This window comes from Eleutherodactylus coqui, chromosome 3, assembly GCF_035609145.1.
Source record: "Eleutherodactylus coqui strain aEleCoq1 chromosome 3, aEleCoq1.hap1, whole genome shotgun sequence".
Lineage (NCBI taxonomy): Eukaryota > Metazoa > Chordata > Amphibia > Anura > Eleutherodactylidae > Eleutherodactylus > Eleutherodactylus coqui.
Window position 1 is genome coordinate 314,506,484 of NC_089839.1, and position 21,260 is coordinate 314,527,743.

The 21,260-nt window shown below is 52.2% G+C and overlaps 1 protein-coding gene across 2 annotated transcripts; it reads left to right on the forward strand.

Annotated features, from left to right (window-relative positions):
• Positions 1–11,914: 11,914 nt before the first annotated feature.
• Positions 11,915–19,808, forward strand: PRDX1 (peroxiredoxin 1). 2 transcript variants are annotated; one of them, XM_066597969.1, is made up of 6 exons: positions 11,915–12,020; positions 15,170–15,286; positions 15,932–16,085; positions 17,167–17,289; positions 17,464–17,594; positions 19,515–19,808. In XM_066597969.1, exons 2-6 carry the CDS (start codon positions 15,181–15,183, stop codon positions 19,598–19,600), a joined length of 600 nt encoding a protein of 199 aa, XP_066454066.1. In that variant the 5' UTR covers positions 11,915–12,020; positions 15,170–15,180; the 3' UTR covers positions 19,601–19,808. The 2 variants fall into 2 exon arrangements, with proteins under 2 accessions (XP_066454066.1, XP_066454067.1); XM_066597970.1 differs by lacking the exon at positions 11,915–12,020 and adding an exon at positions 13,294–13,420.
• The last annotated feature ends 1,452 nt before the right edge of the window (positions 19,809–21,260 follow it).

Genomic DNA, 21,260 nt, shown 5'->3' on the forward strand with positions numbered 1-21,260 from the left:
TCAGAGTATTTTATAGGGTTACAATGTATCTTCCTGCAGCACAGAGTATTTTATAGGGTTACAATGTATCTTCCTGCAGCACAGAGTATTTTATAGGGTTACAATGTATCTTCCTACAGCTCCGAGTATTTTATAGGGTTACAATGTATCTTCCTGCAGCACAGAGTATTTTATAGTGTTACAATGTATCTTCCTGCAGCACAGAGTATTTTATAGGGTTACAATGTATCTTCCTGCAGCTTAGAGTTTTTTATAGGGTTACAATGTATCTTCCTGCAGCACAGAGTATTTTATAGGGTTACAATGTATCGTCCCAGCAGCACAGAGTATTTTATAGGGTTACAATGTATCTTCCTGCAGCACAGAGTATTTTATAGGGTTACAATGTATCTTCCCAGCAGCACAGAGTATTTTATGGGGTTACAATGTATCTCTGAAAGAATATGGGTTCCTGTTGGTTTTGGCATCTGGCTCTGATCATCTCCTCTTATGTTTTTGACCATGTTGTTTGTTGCTTCTCTGAGTCGCTTCAGGATATTATCTCCTCTGAGAGGAAATGAAATCTTGACTGTTAGTAGAGATGACGGCTGTGACGTCGGATGATGGGAGTTGGAGCTCCGTCTCTTGGGATAAGATAGCAGCCGCTCATTATGGGATCGCACCTCATTCTCATTAATCTTGTATGATGAGCAGCAGGTGTTGGCGGATATCTGATATTACACAATGCAGGATCACACAGCGATACATCCTGTTCCCATACTGCTACATAACCAGGCAGATTTGCCATTTAAGCGACCCTCCAGTCCTGGAGAAACAAAGATGGCTGCAGCGCTTCTCTGCCTGATGCACACTGTGTATTAGTTTGCATACATGACTGGTCGCGGGTAGGCGCCCGATTTTGAAGCTCATGATGGCGCAGCAGCTTACAGACTGAGGCAGGATTTACTTTACTAAACAAGCCAATGGCTTCATATCCCAATACAGGAGGCACTGGGGCTTAAATTGTACGAGTTTTCACTTGAATTCCACATTCTCATCTATATCGCTTTCGGAACAGCGGGGCACTACAAACCTCAATTGTAAAGGACCATTTAGACCCAACGATTATCGCTCAAAATTCGCTCAAAAGCCGTCTTTTGAGCGATAAACGTTGTGTGTAACTGCGCTGACATCCTGCAGTTTTCGTTATGCCGTCCCTCATCGTTGTCTTTCAGCGTGCTGACGACGAGCCTTATCAGGAGTTCACAGCGAGATACAGATGATGCTATTGTTACAGCTCTATCCCGCTCCCTGAACACAGGCGGGGTATGAAGAACACAGCGGTCCAGGTCTGTTCTTCATACTCCACACGGAGCGCACAGCTGTATACCAGCTGAGCGCTCCCTAAACAGCCGGGGTATGAAGAACACAGCAACCCCGCTTGTCTTCTGCATCCTCCGCTTGGAGCGCTTAGCTGTATAATAGCCGGGCGCTCCGAGCAGAGAACAGCTGGATGCAGAAGGCAAGCGGCCCCGCTTGTCTTCTGTATACCCCACTCGGAGTGCGAAGTGATTGCTCAACGTTTGAGCGATCACCTTGCACTGTAAAGGCACACAATGATTATTGCTCAAAAGTCGCTCAAAAGACATCTTTTGAGCGATAATCGTTGTGTCTAAACCAGGCTTATCTCTCCATCTTCATCACTCAACTTACTGAAATGTTGGAGTTCCGTGGCATCACCCTTACAGTGCATCTCCAAGACATTACTCCTGTCCATTGGCGCATAATGCCACTACTACAAAGTGCTTTGACTGCCCATTACACAAAGCATTTTGCTTACAAACCACATTAACCCTTAACAGTATGTAAAACAAAGAGTGTGTCATGATGCCCATATTACAGTCCACATTCGTCTGTGCATGCTACATTGTCCACTGGAGAGCGGTCTCACATGTCTAACAGCGCGGCTCCTTGTCCCGGGCCCATGGTGCTGTTAGAGTCTTCTTGGACCAAATCTTGAGTAGGAAGGGAGTCTCCCTCTTCTGCCACATGACTTGTTGCTCATTAGGGCCCTCTGGTCTTCTTGGATCATGCTGGGCTCTGCTTGGCCCCAGGCAGTATCTCTCCTGGCAGCTCTCAGACATGGAGACATAGCAACTCCTGCAGCTCTCCTACACAGCGGCCTCAGCCACTTTACAATTCTTTGCTGCTGGCTCTGCCCCTCAGTACTGACCGTGTCTCTCCCTCTCACTGTGGCGAAGCTCAGAGTCCCTTTTTTCTAGAAAGTTTCCAAGCATTTGGGGCTGGCGGCAGGGCCTAGGGCGCCACTATTACCTACTGAGGGGTTGATCTCAGTAGCGACACACCAGCCGCTATGGGACCGTTGTAGTGAGATCAGATCACTGCTCACCCCTCTTACATATCATTAGTCACTTACCAGTAAGATGGTCCTTGTTGTCCACCCAATCACAACGCAGCATGTATCTTACCTGAGCAGTTTCAGAAATGAGAGCTGCTCTGTGATTGGTTGTAGTGGGCGACGAGGACCGTCTTACTGATAGATGCTTCTGATAAACGAGGACCAGGGTACCAGCTTCATGCTGCTGCAGGTTACACCGGATGCCGCCAGCAGCTGAGCTGCATCTCGGCACTTAGTTGCTCGGATTCCCAGGGAGTCCGGGTGTATAAATACCGGACGCACCATGAGAACAGATAGGATGATTTGCTGTGACAAGTTCTTCGCCCGCTGGTCATTCAGCCTTGTGGGGACACAATGGAGACCTTCTGCTCCTTGAAGCATTGATTTTTTTTTCTGCTTTGTTGATCTGTTCAGTTCCTGAAATATTTTCGCTCTGGCAGCGGCGATGACAATGGAAGCATTCATCCGAGCAAATGCCAAGCACGTCTACAGGAGATCATAGTCGTGCCACCGCCCGGGCGCCGCGGCTCATCGCAAGTTACTTCTGTCATTAGAATAAGAGGAAGTTAAAGCAACCGGCTGCAGGTGGCGGAGCGCAGTGATAGCAAGATGAGGCTGAATGCTGGGGGCGGAGGCGGCCCCGGAGTCTGAGGGCCCCACAGTGGTGTGTTACATACTTAGGGGCTCTGTTACAGATTTTGCCTGCCTCCTTCAAGTTACCCATTTGTTGCACTGCAAAACCTTGGGGCCCCCAGAGGAAGGTCCTGTGAGGGCCCCATCAGCTGTTTAGAACAATTAGGGGGAGTGGGGGGGTTAAAGGGATTCTGATTACATGATGGGACTCTGGTTCAATCAAAGCGAATGGGAAAAGTCACCTGACTCTATTGGTCCCGTCTCTGCAGATGCAAACAGTGGGGGCTCATTCACAATGCGTGTAGTGCGCACAGAATAAGCCCCATTGATTTGCATGAGGGTATTCAGACTAGCGTATATGTCACATGATTTTCGACTATGTGAAAAAAATCATAACGTGTCCTATTTTGTACGTATTCACTCACCAAAAGTGCCCATTAAAGTCTATGGGATCGCGTAAATGCGCAGTAAATACGCAGTGGAATGGGCATTCACTACGCTTTTACGCATTTTGGCAGGGGACAGTGTTTAAAAAAATTGTGGAATCAATTGGTCCTTCTTACATAGTTTTTTGCTCACGTGAAAAAAAAAATGAATTGTGCGCAAAAGAAATCACATCCGACCTAAATATGCAGCAAAGACGCAATACACGGGCAGTAAATGCGCAGCGTATTTCAGCGACTGTGAACGCACAGGCTGGCCACTGACATGAGGCCGCCTGCACACGGAATGCGGCCCTGACCGTGGCCGGTGACCCTGCGCACCCGTCAGTCGTCGTCTTTTCCTGTACGCCGTCAGACATGTGCAGTACAGATTTTCCCATGCCATTGCTAGGCGATGATACGGGTACTGCGACCTTTCTGCAATGTTATTTGCGAACGGACTGCGGGTCGGGCGGCTTCCATTGACTTCTGCTCAGAATCCGCTCAAAAATAGAGCATGATGGGATTTTTCTTCAGGGAGCAGAAATCGCAGTAGCTTTCCGCTCATTGCAGGAAGAATCACTTATCCATGGCATGCTGTGCGCGGTATTTGCTGTGTAACCCGGATGCGGACGCCCTCCCCAGACTCCGCACTGCAAATCCGCCCGTGTGCAGGCGGCCTAACTGACATTCAGGATCTTGGGAAAAGCTGAGTGACAACTCTTGCAGATCCCTTTACTGGTGAAATCCCAATTTTCCCAGGAAGGGCTCCTTATTGCTTAGTGGAATTTGTCCATGAGCAGGGGTGTAGCTCTAGGCCTAGGGGGTGTAGCGGTAGCAGTCGTTACCGGACCCTGCAGGCTTAGGGGGGCATAAAGGCCCCTCTATCATCTAAGAAAGCACCAGTGTTATAAATGGCCCATGGAGGTTGGGGGGCCCTGGTATAGAGTTTGCACTGGGGCCCCCTACATTTAGCCCTGCCTACTAGTTTATAGAGACAAACAATGCAGAGAAAGGTTGTGGGGCCCCCATCCTGGGCCCCTGAGCCTTTAGCTACTCCTCTGTCCTGGAGGACAGTTCTGCAGCCTAATGTTATCCCATGGGGCTTATTATCCTCGTTATTTCATATCTGCTCGGCTTTTTTTCAGATCTGCAGGTATTTCCTGCGGCATAGATGGTTACCGCTGCAGAATGAACAGCGCCTTGTGGGATTCTTGTGGATGTCTGATGTACAGCAGAGGAGCGGAGCCGCAGGAACCGGAGCGCCTGACCACCGGCCATTTAAAGGGGTCTTCCAGGACTTTACTATTGGAGAGGTTTGTTGAGGATAGGTCATCAGTAGCTGATCGGCGGGGGTCCATCACCAGCGACCCGCACTGATCAGCCGTTACTGCAGACCGCTGTGTCATAGTGCAGCGGACCCCATTAGTGGAGCTTCGCCTGCAATATTAAATGGGCCACTGCACTATGAACAGCGCTATCTGCTTCCTGCTCTGTCCACACTGACAGCGGGGTAAGTACCTGGCCGATCGGCAGGGATCCCGCGTGTCTGACCCCCAGCAACCAACTATTGATGACTTTCCTGAGGATAGGTCGCCATTAGTAACCCCTTCCCATAAACCCAACTGTACAAGGGTTCCCACAAACATACACACTTTGGATGGGGCAGGCGCTGAGCTAGCGCCACCCACTGTAGCTGTTGGCCGGTGAGAACACTGATCCCCGCTGTTAACCCCCTACATGCTGCAATCAATGTTGATCTCAGCATTAAAAAGGAGAAAGCTCTGTCTGTGGAGAAATCAAGACGTTCTGGGACTCTGAATGAGGCAGTGCAAAAAAATACTATTCCAAAAAAGGGTTTTTATTGTGGAAAAGTACAAAAACCTGAAGTGAAATATATGATTTTTGTCATAATCGTAGCGATTCCCAGAAATAATGTATCCCGCCAGTTATGCTGCATTATTAACGCTGCAAAAAAACCAACAACGGCGGCAGAAGGAGGGGATTTTCTTTCTGCCCTTCAAAACGATGAACTACATTTACATCTTATGAACCCAAAAATGGGGCCAATAAGATCTTCAGCTCACCACAAACAAACGTCCCTCATACGGCCGCATCGACGGAAAAATAAGGAAGCTGTGACTTGGGGTCCTTATAATAATAATAATCTGTATTTGTATAGCGCCAACATATTCCGCAGCGCTTACATAAACAGGGGGGATACAGAAAGACAGAAGTACAAACATTACAGAACCAGGGATACATAGTAATCAGCTGATGGAGACAATAGGGGTGAGGGTCCTGCTCCAACCAAACAATAGGGGTGAGGGTCCTGCTCCAACCAAACAATAGGGGTGAGGGTCCTGCTCCAACCAAACAATAGGGGTGAGGGTCCTGCTCCAACCAAACAATAGGGGTGAGGGTCCTGCTCCAACGAGCTTACATACTACAAGTAATGGGGGGATACAGAAGGTAAAGGGCTGGAGATGTGCACGGTGTGGGGAGGTGGAGATGTGTACGGTGTGGCGGGGTGGAGTGTGAGGGATGCTATACACATAGACAATGGTCAGACATTTAGCCGTGTGACGGCAGGATCAGTATGCCTGCAGGGGCGGTTGATGGCAGCTGGCAGGGATTGCAGTCAGTAGGTCAGGGAGCATGTTATCAGGAGTACAGAGGGGTTTGTTTAGGGAATTCGGTATGCCTCCCTGAAGAGGTACGTTTTTAGAGCACGCCTGAAGTTCTGTGAGTCCTGGATTGCCCGGGTAGCCTTTGGTAGCGCGTTCCAGAGGACCGCTGCTGCTATGGAGAAGTCTTGGAGGCGGGAATGAGAAGTTCGAATTAAAGGGGCGCTTAGTCTGTTATCGTTAGCAGAGCGGAGAGCCCGGGCTGGGTGATGGATTGAGATGAGCAGCGGGGAACAGGGGGGAGCCCTCTCTCTCTCCCTCTCCCCCCCACTCCCCGCTGCAACCCCCCACTTACCCACGGCGCCCCCCGAATCTTTTCACCCGAGTACAGAAGTACTCGAAAATCGCGGTGCTCGGGCGAAAAAGGGGCGTGGCCGAGTACGCTCGCTCATCTCTAATATATATATATATATATACAGTTTCAGTCCCGGCATCCCCCTTCCATCTGACACAATGGGACGATTCCCGGAAGGTTCATCTTTACATCCTGATCCACGGTGAAACAAACAAGGAAATTATCTCCCAATATTCAAATAAAACAGGTTTTTCCGCTTTTCCCTCGCAGCGAGCGAGCAGCGACAAGCTCCGGGGCAGAGAAGCCTGAATGATGATGTGTATGATGCAACGGAGGAAAAACGACATGAGTGATGCTGCGGACGAGGCGGACTGCAGGCTACTGCAGCAAAGTGCAAGTCATGCTGGCTGTGCAGGCTGGAGAGCAGGGAGGGGCTGAGGACCGCTCTCGGCACAGGAGCTGACACTCACATCTCCAAGTCCTGTGCTGCCTGCGGCTTATTAATGCAGAAACGAAACTGAAACCTTTCTACTCTCCGATGCATTCCAACAGGGTGGGGGTTGGCGTCTTCCTGTAACTCCCATCATCCTCCTACTGTGAGAGCAGAACAAGCAGAGAGTTACTGAGAGTTCTGACTCATCAAGTTTTTTTAAAGGGCCAGTAACCCAAGCAGCAAAGTGGAAAATCTTGTCCACCAGCTGCGGAAATAATCTGCACAAAACCGAGCAAAAAATGACATGCGGCGCAGAAATCAATTCTGCTGTGTGTTAATTTTATCGCCGTTTCTGCTACGGGATTCACACAGGAATACGTGAAAAACCTGCTTAAAAATTGGCACCAAACCCGGCTGCTGATCTGCTGGAGTACACCGATGCAGCCGATCCTCTGCAGATCAGCCCCCGGGCGGACGCAGACGAAGGCCGCTCTCACACAGGTCGTTGTTTGAAGCGCAGCGCTAAACGCTGTGAAACACCTCCCCTGATTTTAATGGGACTTGATGATTTTGGCGCTGCCTGTTCTATTTTGGGGCGTTTCAGCGTTTTTAAACATGATGCGTCGCCCATTGAAATAAATGGGGAGCGTTTTGAACGCTATCAAAAATGCGTCAGTCTGCTGTGTACTGTGTTTTACCGCGTTTTTAACTGCAGCGTTCTATGCAACCGGGAGGGACAATGATGGTGATGGCGGCTTGCTTTGCCTGCGTTGTTTCTGAGCGCCGCACAAAGCAGATCTGCGTTTTACTATCCCTTGTGAGAGCAGCCTGATGGCCGGCTTCACATGACCGGATGTTCACAGTGGAATCCGCGGTCGACGTCCGCACGCAGGATCCACAGCAAATAGCATGCTTTGAAGAATATGTACATCGCTTTTTCCTTCGTGTTTTTCGCGAGTGGAGGGAAAATCGCAGCATGCTCTATTTTCTGCGGACTCTGCGCAGACGGCCTCCATTCAAGTCCATAGGCATTGCGGATAGGCTGCGGGTGCCCATGTCATCGCCTAGCAATGGCGCGGGAAAAACAAATCGAGCAGGTACGCAGATGTCACCGACCGCGGTCACAGCCAGATTCTGAGGAATCCGCACTCGCCCGTCAGAGGAGCGGCCTCAGAGGAGCGGCCAATATTAGTCACATAGAGAAGGTTAGATTACACACGCTTGTCCTATAGTCAGCCTCTCCCTGAAGTGGCTGATAACAGGAAGTAATACATGTAAGTCACCAGCACAGTATATGGTTGGCTGATAACACTAATTCTAAGTTCCTTTTATCAGTTTGTATATATTGTAATATCGCATCCGGCTGTCGGTGAAAGATTTATATAGAGACCAATCACAACCAGTGTTAGGGGGACGGACCAAGAGCAGCGTGACTGAGGAGGGAAACTGTCCAGTTATGGTTGGCGACAGAAGTAGCTGTAAACTTGTGTGCACTATTTATCCGGGTGCTTTGTAAATTACTACTGGGGCCACTGTGGGGGTCACTATTACTACTGGGGCCACTGTGGGGGTCACTATTACTACTGAGGCTACTGTGGGGGTCACTTTTACTATGGAGGCCACTATGGGGGTAACTATTACTACTAGGGCCACTGTGGATGTCACTATTACTACTAGGACTACTATGGGGGTCACTATTACTACTGGGGCCACTGTGGGGGGGGGGTCACTATTACTACTGGGTCCACTGTGGATGTCACTATTACTACTAGGACTACTATGGGGGTCACTATTACTACTGAGGCTACTGTTGGGGACACTATTACTACTGAGGCCACTGTAGGGGTCACTATTACTACTGGGGTCACTGTGGAATCACTATTACTACTTAAGCCACTGTCGGGGTCACTATTACTACTGGGGCCACTGTGGGAGTCACTATTACTATTTAGGCCACTGTGGGGTTCACTATTACTACTGAGGCCACTGTGGGCGTCACTATTACTACTGGGGCCACTGTGGAATCACTATTACTGCTGGGGCCACTGTGGGGGTCAATATTACTACTGGGGCCACTGTGAGGGTCACTATTACTACTGAGGCCACTGTGGGTCACTATTACTACTGGGGCCACTGTGGGGCGCTCACTATTACTACTGAGGCCACTGTGGAGGTCAATATTACTACTGGGGCCACTGTGGGGGTCACTATTACTACTGGGACCACTGTGGGGGTCACTATTACTACTGGGACCACTGTGGGGGCTCACTATTACTAGTGGGTCCACTGTAAGGGTCACTATTACTACTGAGGCCACTGTGGGGGTCAATATTACTACTGCGGCCACTGTGGGGGTCACTATTGCTACTGGGGCCATTGTGGGGGTCACTAATACTACTGAGGCCTCTGTGGGGGTCACTATTACTACTGGGGCCACTGTGGGGGTCACTATTACTATTGGGGCCACTGTGGAGGGGGCACTATTAATACTGGAGCCATTGTGGGATGTCACTATTACTACTGAGGCCTCTGTGGGGGACGATATTACTACTGAGGCCACTGTGCAGGGTCACTATTACTACTGAGGCCACTGTGGGGGGGTCACTATTACTATTGGGGCCACTGTGGAGGGGGCACTATTAATACTGGAGCCATTGTGGGATGTCACTATTACTACTGAGGCCACTGTGGGGAACACTATTAATATTGAGGCCACTGTGGGGGTCACTATTACTACTGAGGCCACTGTGGGGGTCACTTACTATTGGGGCCACTGTGGGGGTCACTAATGCTACTGAGGCCTTTGTGGGGCACGATATTACTACTGAGGCCACTGTGCAGGGTCACTATTACTACTGGGGCCACTGTGGGGGGAGGTCACTATTAATACTGGAGCCATTGTGGGATGTCACTATTACTACTGAGGACTACTGTAGGGATCACTACTGCTGGAAGTATGATATCAGCTGCAGATAGTAATTGAGTGTTTTTTGGATGCAGAAATGCTGTGGTATTTGCTCCCTGACTTTTCTTGAACCGGCCCTGTACTTTTCATAACAATAAAACTTTTGCATTGTGATAAGCCCCGCCCCCTGACCACACCCCTTTGTCCCACTTTGACCATGGGAAAATCTGATCACCTTATGTATGCACTATTTATTTGGGTTCTGTACGTACTCTTTGTTGGAACCTTTACGCGCCTCAGATTCGGAGAAAAAGGGGGCGGCTGAAAATGTGAGAACGTGCCCCAAAACGGAACAAAGGTTTGGCAGTCTATTGGTGTAAACTTATGAGAATCACCTGAGCGAAACCGAATGATAAACGAGGGAACGAAGACGGCGGGTGTCAGCCGGCAGAAATATCAGCGCCGCGCGTTCACTTACTGCGCAGGTTAATCGCTGATCCTTCATAGGAAGGTGCGATACTGAGCGGCGCAGCCTGAAGAGCGCGGACTCACTGGTGATGGCGTCATCCGCTCGGAGGGTCCGTGTAAAGGGGGCGGATGATCAGTGAACTGATAGCCGACGTAACAGACAGAAGTGCGCCAAAGTCATCATCCAGCAGGAGGCATTGTGATGAATCTGGCGCACGGTCAGAACGTCTGCGATACGTTTACACTAAGATTAGTAATCCTCTGCGGTGTGTTGTTACTTATTTGCACAGTCGGTTAGCAGTAAGCAGCGGCTCTCAATGTCAGGCAGCAGCTGCACAAGCATGAAGAATGTTAGTGTGAACCAGCGATCCAAATGTAATATCCGTGGCCGCACTCCTCGCGTACCCCAACATCCTGGAGAGGGGGAGGGGGGAACCAGAGCCATAACCCATGACAGTATTAGGGTGCCTACCCACTGCAGGTCTTTTTCTCCTACACAGGAGTATATATATATATATTATACAGCGGTCTATATATATAATGGTGCCTACCCACTGCAGGTCTTTCTCACTGGGGTCTATGGGACTTGTAATGTTAAAATCGCAATTTTGCGGTAAATTGTGATTTTGCCGCGTTGCGTTTTTAACATTAGAGAGCCCCATAGACACCTGGGAAAAAACGCAGCAAATTCACAAACGCTAGTCAGTCGTCACCCTTATAAAGCCGTGTTCGCACATCGTATTCCCACGTGTATTTCCGTATTCCCGGTCTGACACTCTGATTTCTGGCGCCGTTCTGTTGTCAGGCGGTGCGGCGGATCCTCCTCTTTCCTGCGGGATCGGGGCCGGTGAGCAGAGTGCGGATTATTTACAAGGAAGCACCAAAAATCGGTGGAAATTGTTCCAGAATCTCTTTACTTCCCGGGATAATCGCATCAAATGCACTTGTCCCATGGACAGCGGGTAAGAGGCTCTGCAGCAGGTGAGGGGGTGAGATACTCTGCAACGGGTGTTAGGGAATCAGATGCTCTGCACCAGGTGAAGAGGGTGAGATGCTCTGCTGTAGACATTGGGGGATCAGATTCTCTGTAGGAGGCAAGATGCTCTGTAGCAAGTGATGGGGATCAGATGCTCTGCAGCAGGTGAGGACGGTGAGATGCTCTGCAGCAGGTGATGGGGGATCAGATGCTCTGCAGCATGTGAGGAGGGTGAGATGCTCTGCAGCAGGTATGGGGGATCAGATGCTCTGCAGCAGGTGAGGACGGTGAGATGCTCTGCAGCATGTGAGGAGGGTGAGATGCTCTGCAGCAGGTGATAGGGAATCAGATGCTCTGCACCAGGTGAGGACGGTGAGATGCTCTGCTGTAGGCATTGGGGGAACAGATTCTCTGCAGGAGGCAAAATGCTCTCTAGCAAATGATGGGGATCAGATGCTCTGCAGCAGGTGAGATGCTCTGTAGCAAGTGATGGGGATCAGATGCTCTGCAGCAGGTGAGGAGGGTGAGATGCTCTGCAGCAGGTGATGGGGGATTAGATGCTCTGCAGCAGGTGAGGAGGGTGAGATGCTCTGCAGCAGGTATGGGGGATCAGATGCTCTGCAGAAAGTGATGGGAGATCAGATGCCGTGCAGCAGACGAGATGCTCCGTAGCAAGTGATGGGGATCAGATGCTCTGTGGCAGGAGGAGGAAGTGATGCTCTGCAGGGGGCGGGGCGGAGCCGGCAGGATATAAGGAGCTCCCGCGGCTTCTCCTCCCGCCTGCTGTACCGACCGCCGGAGCTGTAAGTACCTGCCGGCAGCTGCGGGGTTAATGCTGCCGGACTGCAGTCACTATCTCCCCCCGTATATATATATATATATATATATATATATATATATATATATATATACTTATACAGTCTGGTGCCGGTATATGGGAGACCCCCGGGTGCTGCAGGGGGGTCCCCAGTGAGACCCCCGTATACTCTGAGGGGGGGGGGGGGGGGGGGGGGGGGGGGGGGCTGTATACATCTGCTCTCTATAGGTGGAGTGTATATATGTATCTCGTCCTCCACCCCTCCTATATACAGTATATACTGCTCCCTATAAGAGGGTCCTGAATCAGTAGGTACCCCCCCATCCTATACTGTATCTGTGAGGGGGGCCCCCCGGGATCTGCTCTGTGAGGGCCCCGTCCTGCAGTGGTGATGAGACGGGGATTCCTTCTGCTGGTGGCAACCAAGTCCTAAGTACTTGTGAGCGCCCGGGGGGCCGGTGGTGGTGAGCGCCCGGGGGGCCGGTGGTGGTGAGCGCCCGGGGGGCCGGTGGTGGTGAGCGCCCGGGGGCACGGGGGGGCCGGTGGTGGTGAGCGCCCCGGGGGCCCGGTGGTGGTGAGCGGTTCGGGCCGCTCCGGCGCTGTGGGGTTTGGGGCTTTCTATAGATCATTCCGTTACCTTATATCCGCTGGTGTTGCGGCTGCGCCGCCGTCTTGCGCCGTTTCTACGGTGTCGGTCGCGGCTCGGTCACCTCTCCCCGTTGACTCTTGGGGTCGGCAGCGATGGATTCCTGCGGGAAGGTTTTTGCGCTTGATTCTGCGGACTCTGGCGGTATCTTCTGCGCTCTATTGCATCGTGTAAGAGCCCGCTTCTCTACGGGCTTGTATGGTGCGTGCCGCTGTTTATGGCGTGTGCTGCTGGGCATGTAAAGCCGCGCTCGGCTCTCTTCTGCTCGCGGGTTTATCTGCGTGTAACATGCGCTGTAGATGCGGCGGTGCAGCGCTGCGATGTTTAGGCATGCGCCCGTGTGAACGCGCCCCAAGGCCTCCCTCACGCAGGCGTATCTGATGTGGTAGTTCATTGCTCGGCTCCGCGGACAGCAGGGCGCCGGTCTGAACGCGTCCGTAAGACCGTAGTGGGCGGGGCCATGCAGCGTTTGGCTGTGTCCTTCTAAACTTCACCGTTTTGGATTGTTGATCAGGGGCCACAGAGCCCCGCCCCCCACAGAGCCCCACCCCCGTCTTACGGCTATCGATACTTATGTGACTTGTGTGACCCTCTGGTGTGGGAGGAGGCGATCAATTCACTGCCAGCAATCAGATCCGAACTGATGAGGAAGTGAGACACGAGGCGAGGGAGAAGCTGCAGAACGTCTTCTCTGAAGACTGAGCGTCCCTTCTAGACGACAACCCCTTCCTGCCCGGGAGGTAAGCTGGTTCTGGCTGGGAAGAGGTTCCCGAACAGACCTAAAGGTGTGTCCTACGGACGGCGCAGCAGCCGATCCCCGCCGGTAACCACCTACCTGCCACGATCAATGATGTATCCATGGAGGTCAATGGTTTGTCATGGCAACCGGATGGCGGACAAAGGTGTCCAGCTCTGCCGTGGACTGTGATGATCAGTGATAATGCATTGCAGTACAGAAGTACTGCAGTGTATCATCAGAGCGATGATCGGAGTGCAGGTTCACGTCCCTGCAGGGACCTAAAGGGACAAACGCATTCCACCTCTCCAAATGGTAGCAATAACCTAAGGGGTTAAATGTTCTGTTGCAGTCAGTGTCCCCCCAAATATTGATACTTGAGGTGCAGAAGACGTGACTGCAGCCCTCTTGTCTCAGATCTGTGGCCCTTCCGGGCCCCGCAGATTAATATCGCCCTGCAGTGGAGCTGACGGCGGCTCCTGACATGTCTCAGTGGGGTCTGCACCCGGCGCTCGGCCCACCCGCCCCCACGATCCTCTCCAGCTTCCTAGGTTCTGCAGTTGGCGCTGAATGTTCTGATGGGACGTTGTAGGACTGTAAACCTGGATTAGTCGGAGGGTCCCGGGGCTGTACTGGGGGGCTGTACTGGGGGGCGGCTCTGCGGCTGACATCTGTCTAGCGTCTGCGGACTGTCCCTTTCTGTAAATGAGCTGTCTAGATTGTCTCCCATTGCTGTGTCTCTTCAGACCCCCCCAGGAGTGTATCTGGAGGCGAGCGTATATACGGGGGGCGGGGGGATCTATATCTAAGTCACTCGCTCGTCCTCACAGGAAATGACGTCCGTAAATCTGAAGTGCGAGGGTTTTGTCCGCAGATTCCACGCCGCGCCGGATGCTTCAGGTGGGGTGCGCTGCGCCTTTAAATCCCTTTCCCCTGTGCTTGTATTTTGGAGCATCCTGGTTCCTTGCATAATGCAGCCTGACACAATGTATCCAGACCCTTTGGGGGCGGCTGCAGCCCACCGTCACCCACGGGGACAATACGCGCTATTCTGCACCCAGACAATAAATGTCACCTTGGCTTGTCGCCGGCGGACTGAAGATCGCAGCAAATTGTATCTTTGTGCGCAATCCGCACGGACGGCTTTTATTGAAGCCAATGGACGCTGTCCGACTCGCAGCCCATCGGCAATGGACTTGCGGATACGTCGCGGGCGCCCGCTTCATCGCCTAGCAACCGCCCAGGAAAAACAAATGTGTTTTTTTTTAAAAAAAAAAAAAAGCTCTGTACTGCGCCTCACCGCTGAGTGTCTGTGGTCAGCCGCCATACAGAAAAGAGGGGGTACGGGGGGGCGCTGGGCAAGTGCAGAGCTGGATTCTGCTGCGGGCTCGCATGTGTGCAGCCGGCCTAAGCAGCTCTGTACACGGGTCCGACTGAGACCTGCTAGCCGCTGGGGTCTGACGCTGTGGGTTGCCGCGCTCTAGTGTGCCCCCCATGGCTTACTTGGGTGCAGCTTGTGATGTAACTGGAGTAGGATGTATCCAGGGAAGACCTCGTCCTCCGCTGTGTGTATCTGCGGGTACGGCGCCCCCAATCACTGTCATCCTGAGCTGCGGCTGATTCCTCGTATTCGCGGGTCACATGTTTAGTGACATTTCCTCTCCGCTCTTCATCCTCGGTGGCGCTGGATTCTGCGCCGGCGGCGAATTATTGCAAATTAATGCATTTGCTTATTTTTTTCCGTTCTTCTTAGACTGAATCATCATGTCTGCCGGAAACGCGAAGATCGGAAAACTTGCGCCTGACTTCACTGCTATGGCTGTGATGCCTGACGGGCAATTCAAGGAACTGAAGCTGTCAGACTACAGAGGTGCGCGGCTCATTGGGTGGTAATACAGTAAATGCCCCCCCTGCCCCTCCCCCACCTATAACGACCACTTGGTGTTGGCGACTGCTGTACGTAGGAGGTCCCCCAGCAGCGGTTTTGCCTAGTTGTATACGGCCCCCATGGATGACCTGTGTGATGTCTGGTCAGGTCATTAGACGCCGCTCCCCGTTGGGGACCCTCTGCACGTGGAGGAAACGAAGAGTTGACAACCTCGGCTGTAACACAGAATGGTGCGCAGGAGTTGTCACTCCCCTCCCCCACACTAGAGAAGATATCCCAGCATGTGAATGGTGCTGATGGACCTCTTAAAGGTGTGTGAAGTGGCATCCCGCTCCTATGGCCTGTTTGGGTATAAGAACATCATAGAGGGGACCCCCACCCGGGACCCCCTGTGGTCTATACGAACGGCTCCTGTCCGGCAGACCGTGTGCCATCCTATAGTGCAGTTCTCAGCAGCGTCAGCTACACGGGGATGGTCATTGCTGCTGAACCTGGTGGCCACTGAGCAGAGCTGATGGCGTTAGTGTGGGGGGCTGGAGAACCCCCCCCCCCCCCCCGAGTCATGTGTGGGGGGCTGCATTTGGGTGGCGTGCCGGTCACCGTCTGCCTCTTGTCTTCTACCTGCAGGAAAGTACGTTGTGTTCTTCTTCTACCCCGCGGACTTCACGTTCGTCTGCCCCACGGAGATCATCGCCTTCAGTGACCGCGTGGAGGAGTTCAGGAAGATAAGCTGTGAGGTCATCGCTGCGTCCGTGGACTCGCACTTCTGCCACCTCGCCTGGTAGGTCCGCGGTCTGCGTGGCTCTGGCGATGGGGTTGTGCGCGGCCGACCTGCAGTTTGTTGCTCCCCTCTTGGACTCTTACGGACGCAGCGATAAACGTGTTTCGGAGGTTTTTGTTCTGACCTTTCGGGAGGTGTATTCATCACTTGGTTTTCCTTGTTGGGCGGGCGCGATCTCAGGAGAAACGGGCTTCAAATGGCGCTTGCCAGCGTGTTTTCACGCTTATGCGATGCGTTTTTCTGTTAAACTCCTCCCATCACATCTGTGAAGTAGCGTCTCCAGCGTGACCTTCAGGCTCGTTAGCGGATCGGCCCACTGAAAACAATGGCTGATGCTTTCCGAGGAGCGTGAGCAGATGGGACAACGATGCAGCAAAACATGGCTCGTGTGTACGACTCCATTCATGTGCGCCGGGATTCTCAGCCGCGTGGAATGTCATTAATCCTAATCTTCCTTCACTTATTTCCGCTCTTTAGTCCCAAAGGGATACCCTACACTGCAATACTTCAGTATTACGATGCATGGTATTTCTGCCTGTAGTCTATTAGGACAGACCCATGCTGAGGGGCAGACATACATGGCAGCTGTGGGGGTTGTCCCCCGAGCTCTGATCAAAACGGACAGCAGCATTTAAAGGGTTAACGGCTGCAATGGCTGATCGTGGGTGTCAGCTATATGTTATGGAGCGCCGGGGGTTTTGCACCCAGAAGCATTAAGGGGTTGGGCTGGTTTTAATGACAGCCCTGCACCCTCCTAATCCTGCTGGTTTCTTGCCACTTTCACTAAGACTTCTGCTTGCTGTCAGTGGATGGTCATATTGTTTATTTCCCGGATTTGCTCCCGTAGCTGTTGGTTTGTTACAGTGTATCGGTGCAGGGAGGAGCTGTTGGTCTAGATCCATACAATGTAACCAGCTCCTCGGGTGAGCCGGATGGGGTCTGGATGGGCTTCCACCCACCCAATAAGACGCCGGCGTGTGGATGGTGGCACCCTCTGGGTGTGTGCGCTGCCATGTGTCATCCTGGCGCTGTGCATCTTTTCCTGTATTCCACTCTTAACCCTTCTGTGTCTGCCGCTCAGGACCAACAATCCACGAGAAGAAGGCGGTTTGGGCCCCATGAAGATCCCCCTGGTAGCCGACAATCTGCACACAATCTCTAAGGACTACGGCGTCTTCAAGGAGGACGAGGGGCTGTCCTTCAGGTGAGGCTGTCGTGGGGCCGCCATGGGCAGCCAGCTTATCTTGCCAAGGTTTTGGGCCTTGGACCTGCGACAAACTTCCAGGGGTTTGCTGTGGTGTCGCATCACCTCCTCTGTAAGGGTTATTTAAGGGCTCCTCTTAAATGTCAGGTTTTCTGACTGCGGTTTCCTCTTTAGGGGACTTTTCATTGTGGATGAGAAGGGGATCCTGCGTCAGATCACCATTAACGACCTGCCCGTCGGCCGCTCCGTGGATGAGACGCTGCGGCTGGTTCAGGCCTTCCAGCATACAGACAAGTACGGTGAAGGTGAGTGGTCCTGCTCATGTGTGTACCGCCAGGACCCTTCTCCCTGTTCAGAGGCAATAAAGGGGTTAATCTTCTAGTTTTTGCAGCTTTCTAACACTGTTTCTAATTTCCAGGATCTCTGCTTGCTGTCTGAATAGACAGTTCTTGTTTTAGTGTCGAACGCTCTCAAGTCAGTTGTGTGTGATGTACTGACTGCAAGCAGAGATGTTGCAAATGACTGACTGAATCTAATGTGACCTCCGCTCTTCCCTTCTGGGTGTGGAATGCCATAGATCACTGGGGGCTGCATCACCGTAATGCCACAATCACCAACACGTCCCTAGTGAGGAGTCTGTGTCTCTCTAGGCTCCTGGACATAAGGGTGCAGCTGGGTGTGTCGGGTGTGACTCAGTAATTGGGGCACAGTTCAGATCCTCCGCACCCTTCTGTGTGATGGCCAGGACGTCTGGTGGGGGGCATAACGACCATTCTCATGTCCCCGCTCCAACTGTCTTGGGGGTTCTTCAACATTTTAAAGGAGTTTGTTTTATTTCTTCCCCATTTTCAAGATCTCTGCTTGCTGCCAGTGAATGAGAATCCATTTCTTTTCAGAGCAGTATTCCTGTGCACAGGTACTCCTGCCCTCTGCTGAGCAGTGGATACATTGTATCAGTGTAGACAATGCTCTGCGAGCGAAACTGGCGGGAATCCAGACTGATACGTTGCAGCAGCCTAACGAAGATCAGCGCTTTTTTTTTGGTATTTCTAATGGGGTTCGGCCTGCAGGATAAAGTTATAAAAACTTATGAAATGTTTCCAACTTGTACTCCAGTGTTTTTAGCTCTTTTGGCCGGATATTTCTACAGTTACTGAAGAGCACACTGTCCAGTCTTGCCGTTGGCCCCCCTCCATCTGTAGTCCTGCATGTAGTCCCTACTGGCGCTCTGCCCTGTGTAACCTGCTGGCGTCTACATGCTTCAGCCATCAGGTGTGAGCGCTGCCGCAGATCGCCGTAGTCCTGTCATGCAAGGAAGGATACAGAGCCAGGGGTGCAGGCAGCCGGTCTAGCTGTCAGTAGGTTGAAGTGAGTGAGCAGCATAGAAATCTGATGCTCCAGGGCAGTCCGCAGGGGCCGATTCCCTGTTTTGCTGGCTCAGTGAGGAATGTCTGTATATTGAATGGCTACCGTCTTGTCATGAAATCCACACTGAGCCAGCAGTGTAGTCTTGAATACCCCTTTACATTTCTCACCCCCTTAGGTTGTGAGCAGGTAAGGACCCCTCCAGGGGTGTTGGTGGTGGTTAGGGAGGGTGTGTGCAACGTGTTCATTGGCTTCACAGACTGCTGGTGAGCAGTTGAAACGCTGCTGTATGCATTGTTGGAGCAATAAGGATGAGTTAGCGATTCTTGTAATCTGCTGCCCCCGATGCTGCGGACCACTGACTGCCCCCGATGCTGCGGACCACTGACTGCATAGTGGATGACGAGGCCCCATCTTGCTAAGCGTGCCTCACAGCCCAGACGTTGCTCCCTTGTGAGTATAAGGTATTCGGTGTGCTGCAACCATTACAATATAGTATGGACCCCTCTAGGGGGATAAAGGTCTGATTGCTGGGGGTCCTAATGCAGGGCTCCCCAGAGATCTGGAGGTGCAGCCAAAATGCCACACGTGCCCCTCCATTCACATGGGACCACTGACCCATTCACTTCTACAGAGGGTGAACCATGTGACTCAGACCGCCCCGTCCCACAGAAGTGAATCCACCGCGCCTCTCCGCTCACATGGGGTACGCCGACCGGTTGGGTAACAGCTGGCGCTCCCTTCCTGCCCCACGGACGGTGGATAAGTGAGCAGCCCCCTTCTAAGCTTTATCCATGTAACTGCTCCGGCCCTTTAATAAACCCTTGTGCCGTAACTTCTGCCCTCTTGTGTTTTCGCAGTTTGCCCGGCCGGATGGAAACCTGGAAGCGACACCATCAAACCCGACGTCAAGAAGAGCAAGGAGTATTTCTCCAAGCAGAAGTAGTGGGCGGAGCTGCTGCTCGCCGTAGTCGCGGTCTCCGTGTAGAAAATTTATGTATTTTTAGGAACCTTTTCTAATGTAGAAGTTGGCGGCCGCCGCAGCGCCGATCCCCTCCCGCGGGGCGGCGGTGAGTTGTTGTAACGTCGCTTCCCGCTGACCAGCAGCTTTTGTAAAGACCAATTAAAGTTGTTTGGCCGCCACAATAATCTCACTTTTTGGTTTTGTGTGACTTCGTACAAAGCAGAAAAAAATCTGTGTTTGGCGCAGCGACTCGCTTGGGACTGGCTGAAAAGCCGTAGTACGTTTGTGTGTCGCCTCCCCATCATAACTGCCCTCAGGTGGGGTAAACGGCGAATGTGCCCGCTGGAGACGGTCCTGGGCTGTCATATTTAGGGGGGATCCTGTCAGGTGACCAAAAACGTAAGAACGGAATTCGGTGCGCAAAATTATGCCACGACTGCCATGAAGCGGCTCAGTCTCGCGGTGGAGGTCATGCGGTGTCTGAACGAGCGCCGGAGAAAGGAGGCGGGAAGGACCGTTGTTTAATGCAGCTTTGTGTTTGGGCCGCCCCGTCACTCTTCTGGCTTAGATCACCAAATAATAACCAAAATGGGCCGGGCACGCTTTTTTCTCCCCTCCCCTCCCCCATGCGACTAAGTATCTGGAAAAACAAAGCAGCTCCGCCTGTGACCGCGGCCGGATTCGCACACGGGGAGCAGCTGTCCGTCCTTTATACACTTCCTCTTTTTACGAATCCACTTCTGGTGCACAGACGGCCATTAATCTTCACTGTTTTTTAAACTCGCCGGCGCCCGGAGTATCTCAGGCGCTCGTGTAGCGAGGACAGTGGCAGCGCCCCCTCTATAGCAGCGGTATAATGAGAGGTGCCAGTATCTGACCGGTGCTAGACACGGACTCTGGTCGCACCATCGGCTGTGGTGAGAGCGCCGTGTGTCGGCACTGTAGGACAACCTGCATCACGTCCTCAGAGACCGGCGTCTCTTACTACACGATCTCCGCTGCGGACAGTCACCGCGTAGCCCCGCCCCTAGCGCAACATCTGATTTGTTTCCACTTGACAGAACTTCTACAGCTCTGCACCATTCCCGCCCACCGGGGCCATGTGCCCACCCTAAGGATGCATGGTGGCGGTGTTCCTGAGGCGCCTCGTGTTTGGCGCTCCGCTCGCCGCGACTTTGTGGATTATAGAACGGGATTCGTGGATGAGATTAAATCTGTTTAGGAATCTCGGACCAAAATCATGTTAACCCCTTAGTGATGGCCAATCCACCCCTTCTCTGACCTGCAGTTACATCTTCTAGAAGTGGTGGTTTAGCCTCCGCTGCGGGCAGTTTAACCCCTTCCGTGCCGCAGTCGATAGCGGCCTGTAAGCGGATCGCAAAACCACTTTCTAAATGGATAAAATGCCAAACATTTCCTCAAACATGGGACCCGCTCTTATATTTTTTCACCCCAAAAGAGGAGCTAGGTCATATTTTCAGAGGATATCTTTATCATGCCTAGCATGCGCCATCCGGGCCCCTCCCACTGCGCTCCAGAGCGCTTGCTTGCAGTTTTCTGCTGCCACCAGAAAATCACTTGATAACTAGGTTTGTAAACTCCTGTCTCCAGCAAGCAATGGCTCTGATTGGCTCAGCCACAG

Bases quoted from the DNA above. Each gene is read 5' to 3' on its own strand.
- PRDX1 (XM_066597969.1), top strand. From the start codon at position 15,181: ATGTCTGCCGGAAACGCGAAGATCGGAAAACTTGCGCCTGACTTCACT. The intron at 15,287-15,931 runs GTGCGCGGCTCA...TTCTACCTGCAG, and splicing joins GAAGCTGTCAGACTACAGAG to GAAAGTACGTTGTGTTCTTC. The intron at 17,290-17,463 runs GTGAGGCTGTCG...TTTCCTCTTTAG, and splicing joins GACGAGGGGCTGTCCTTCAG to GGGACTTTTCATTGTGGATG.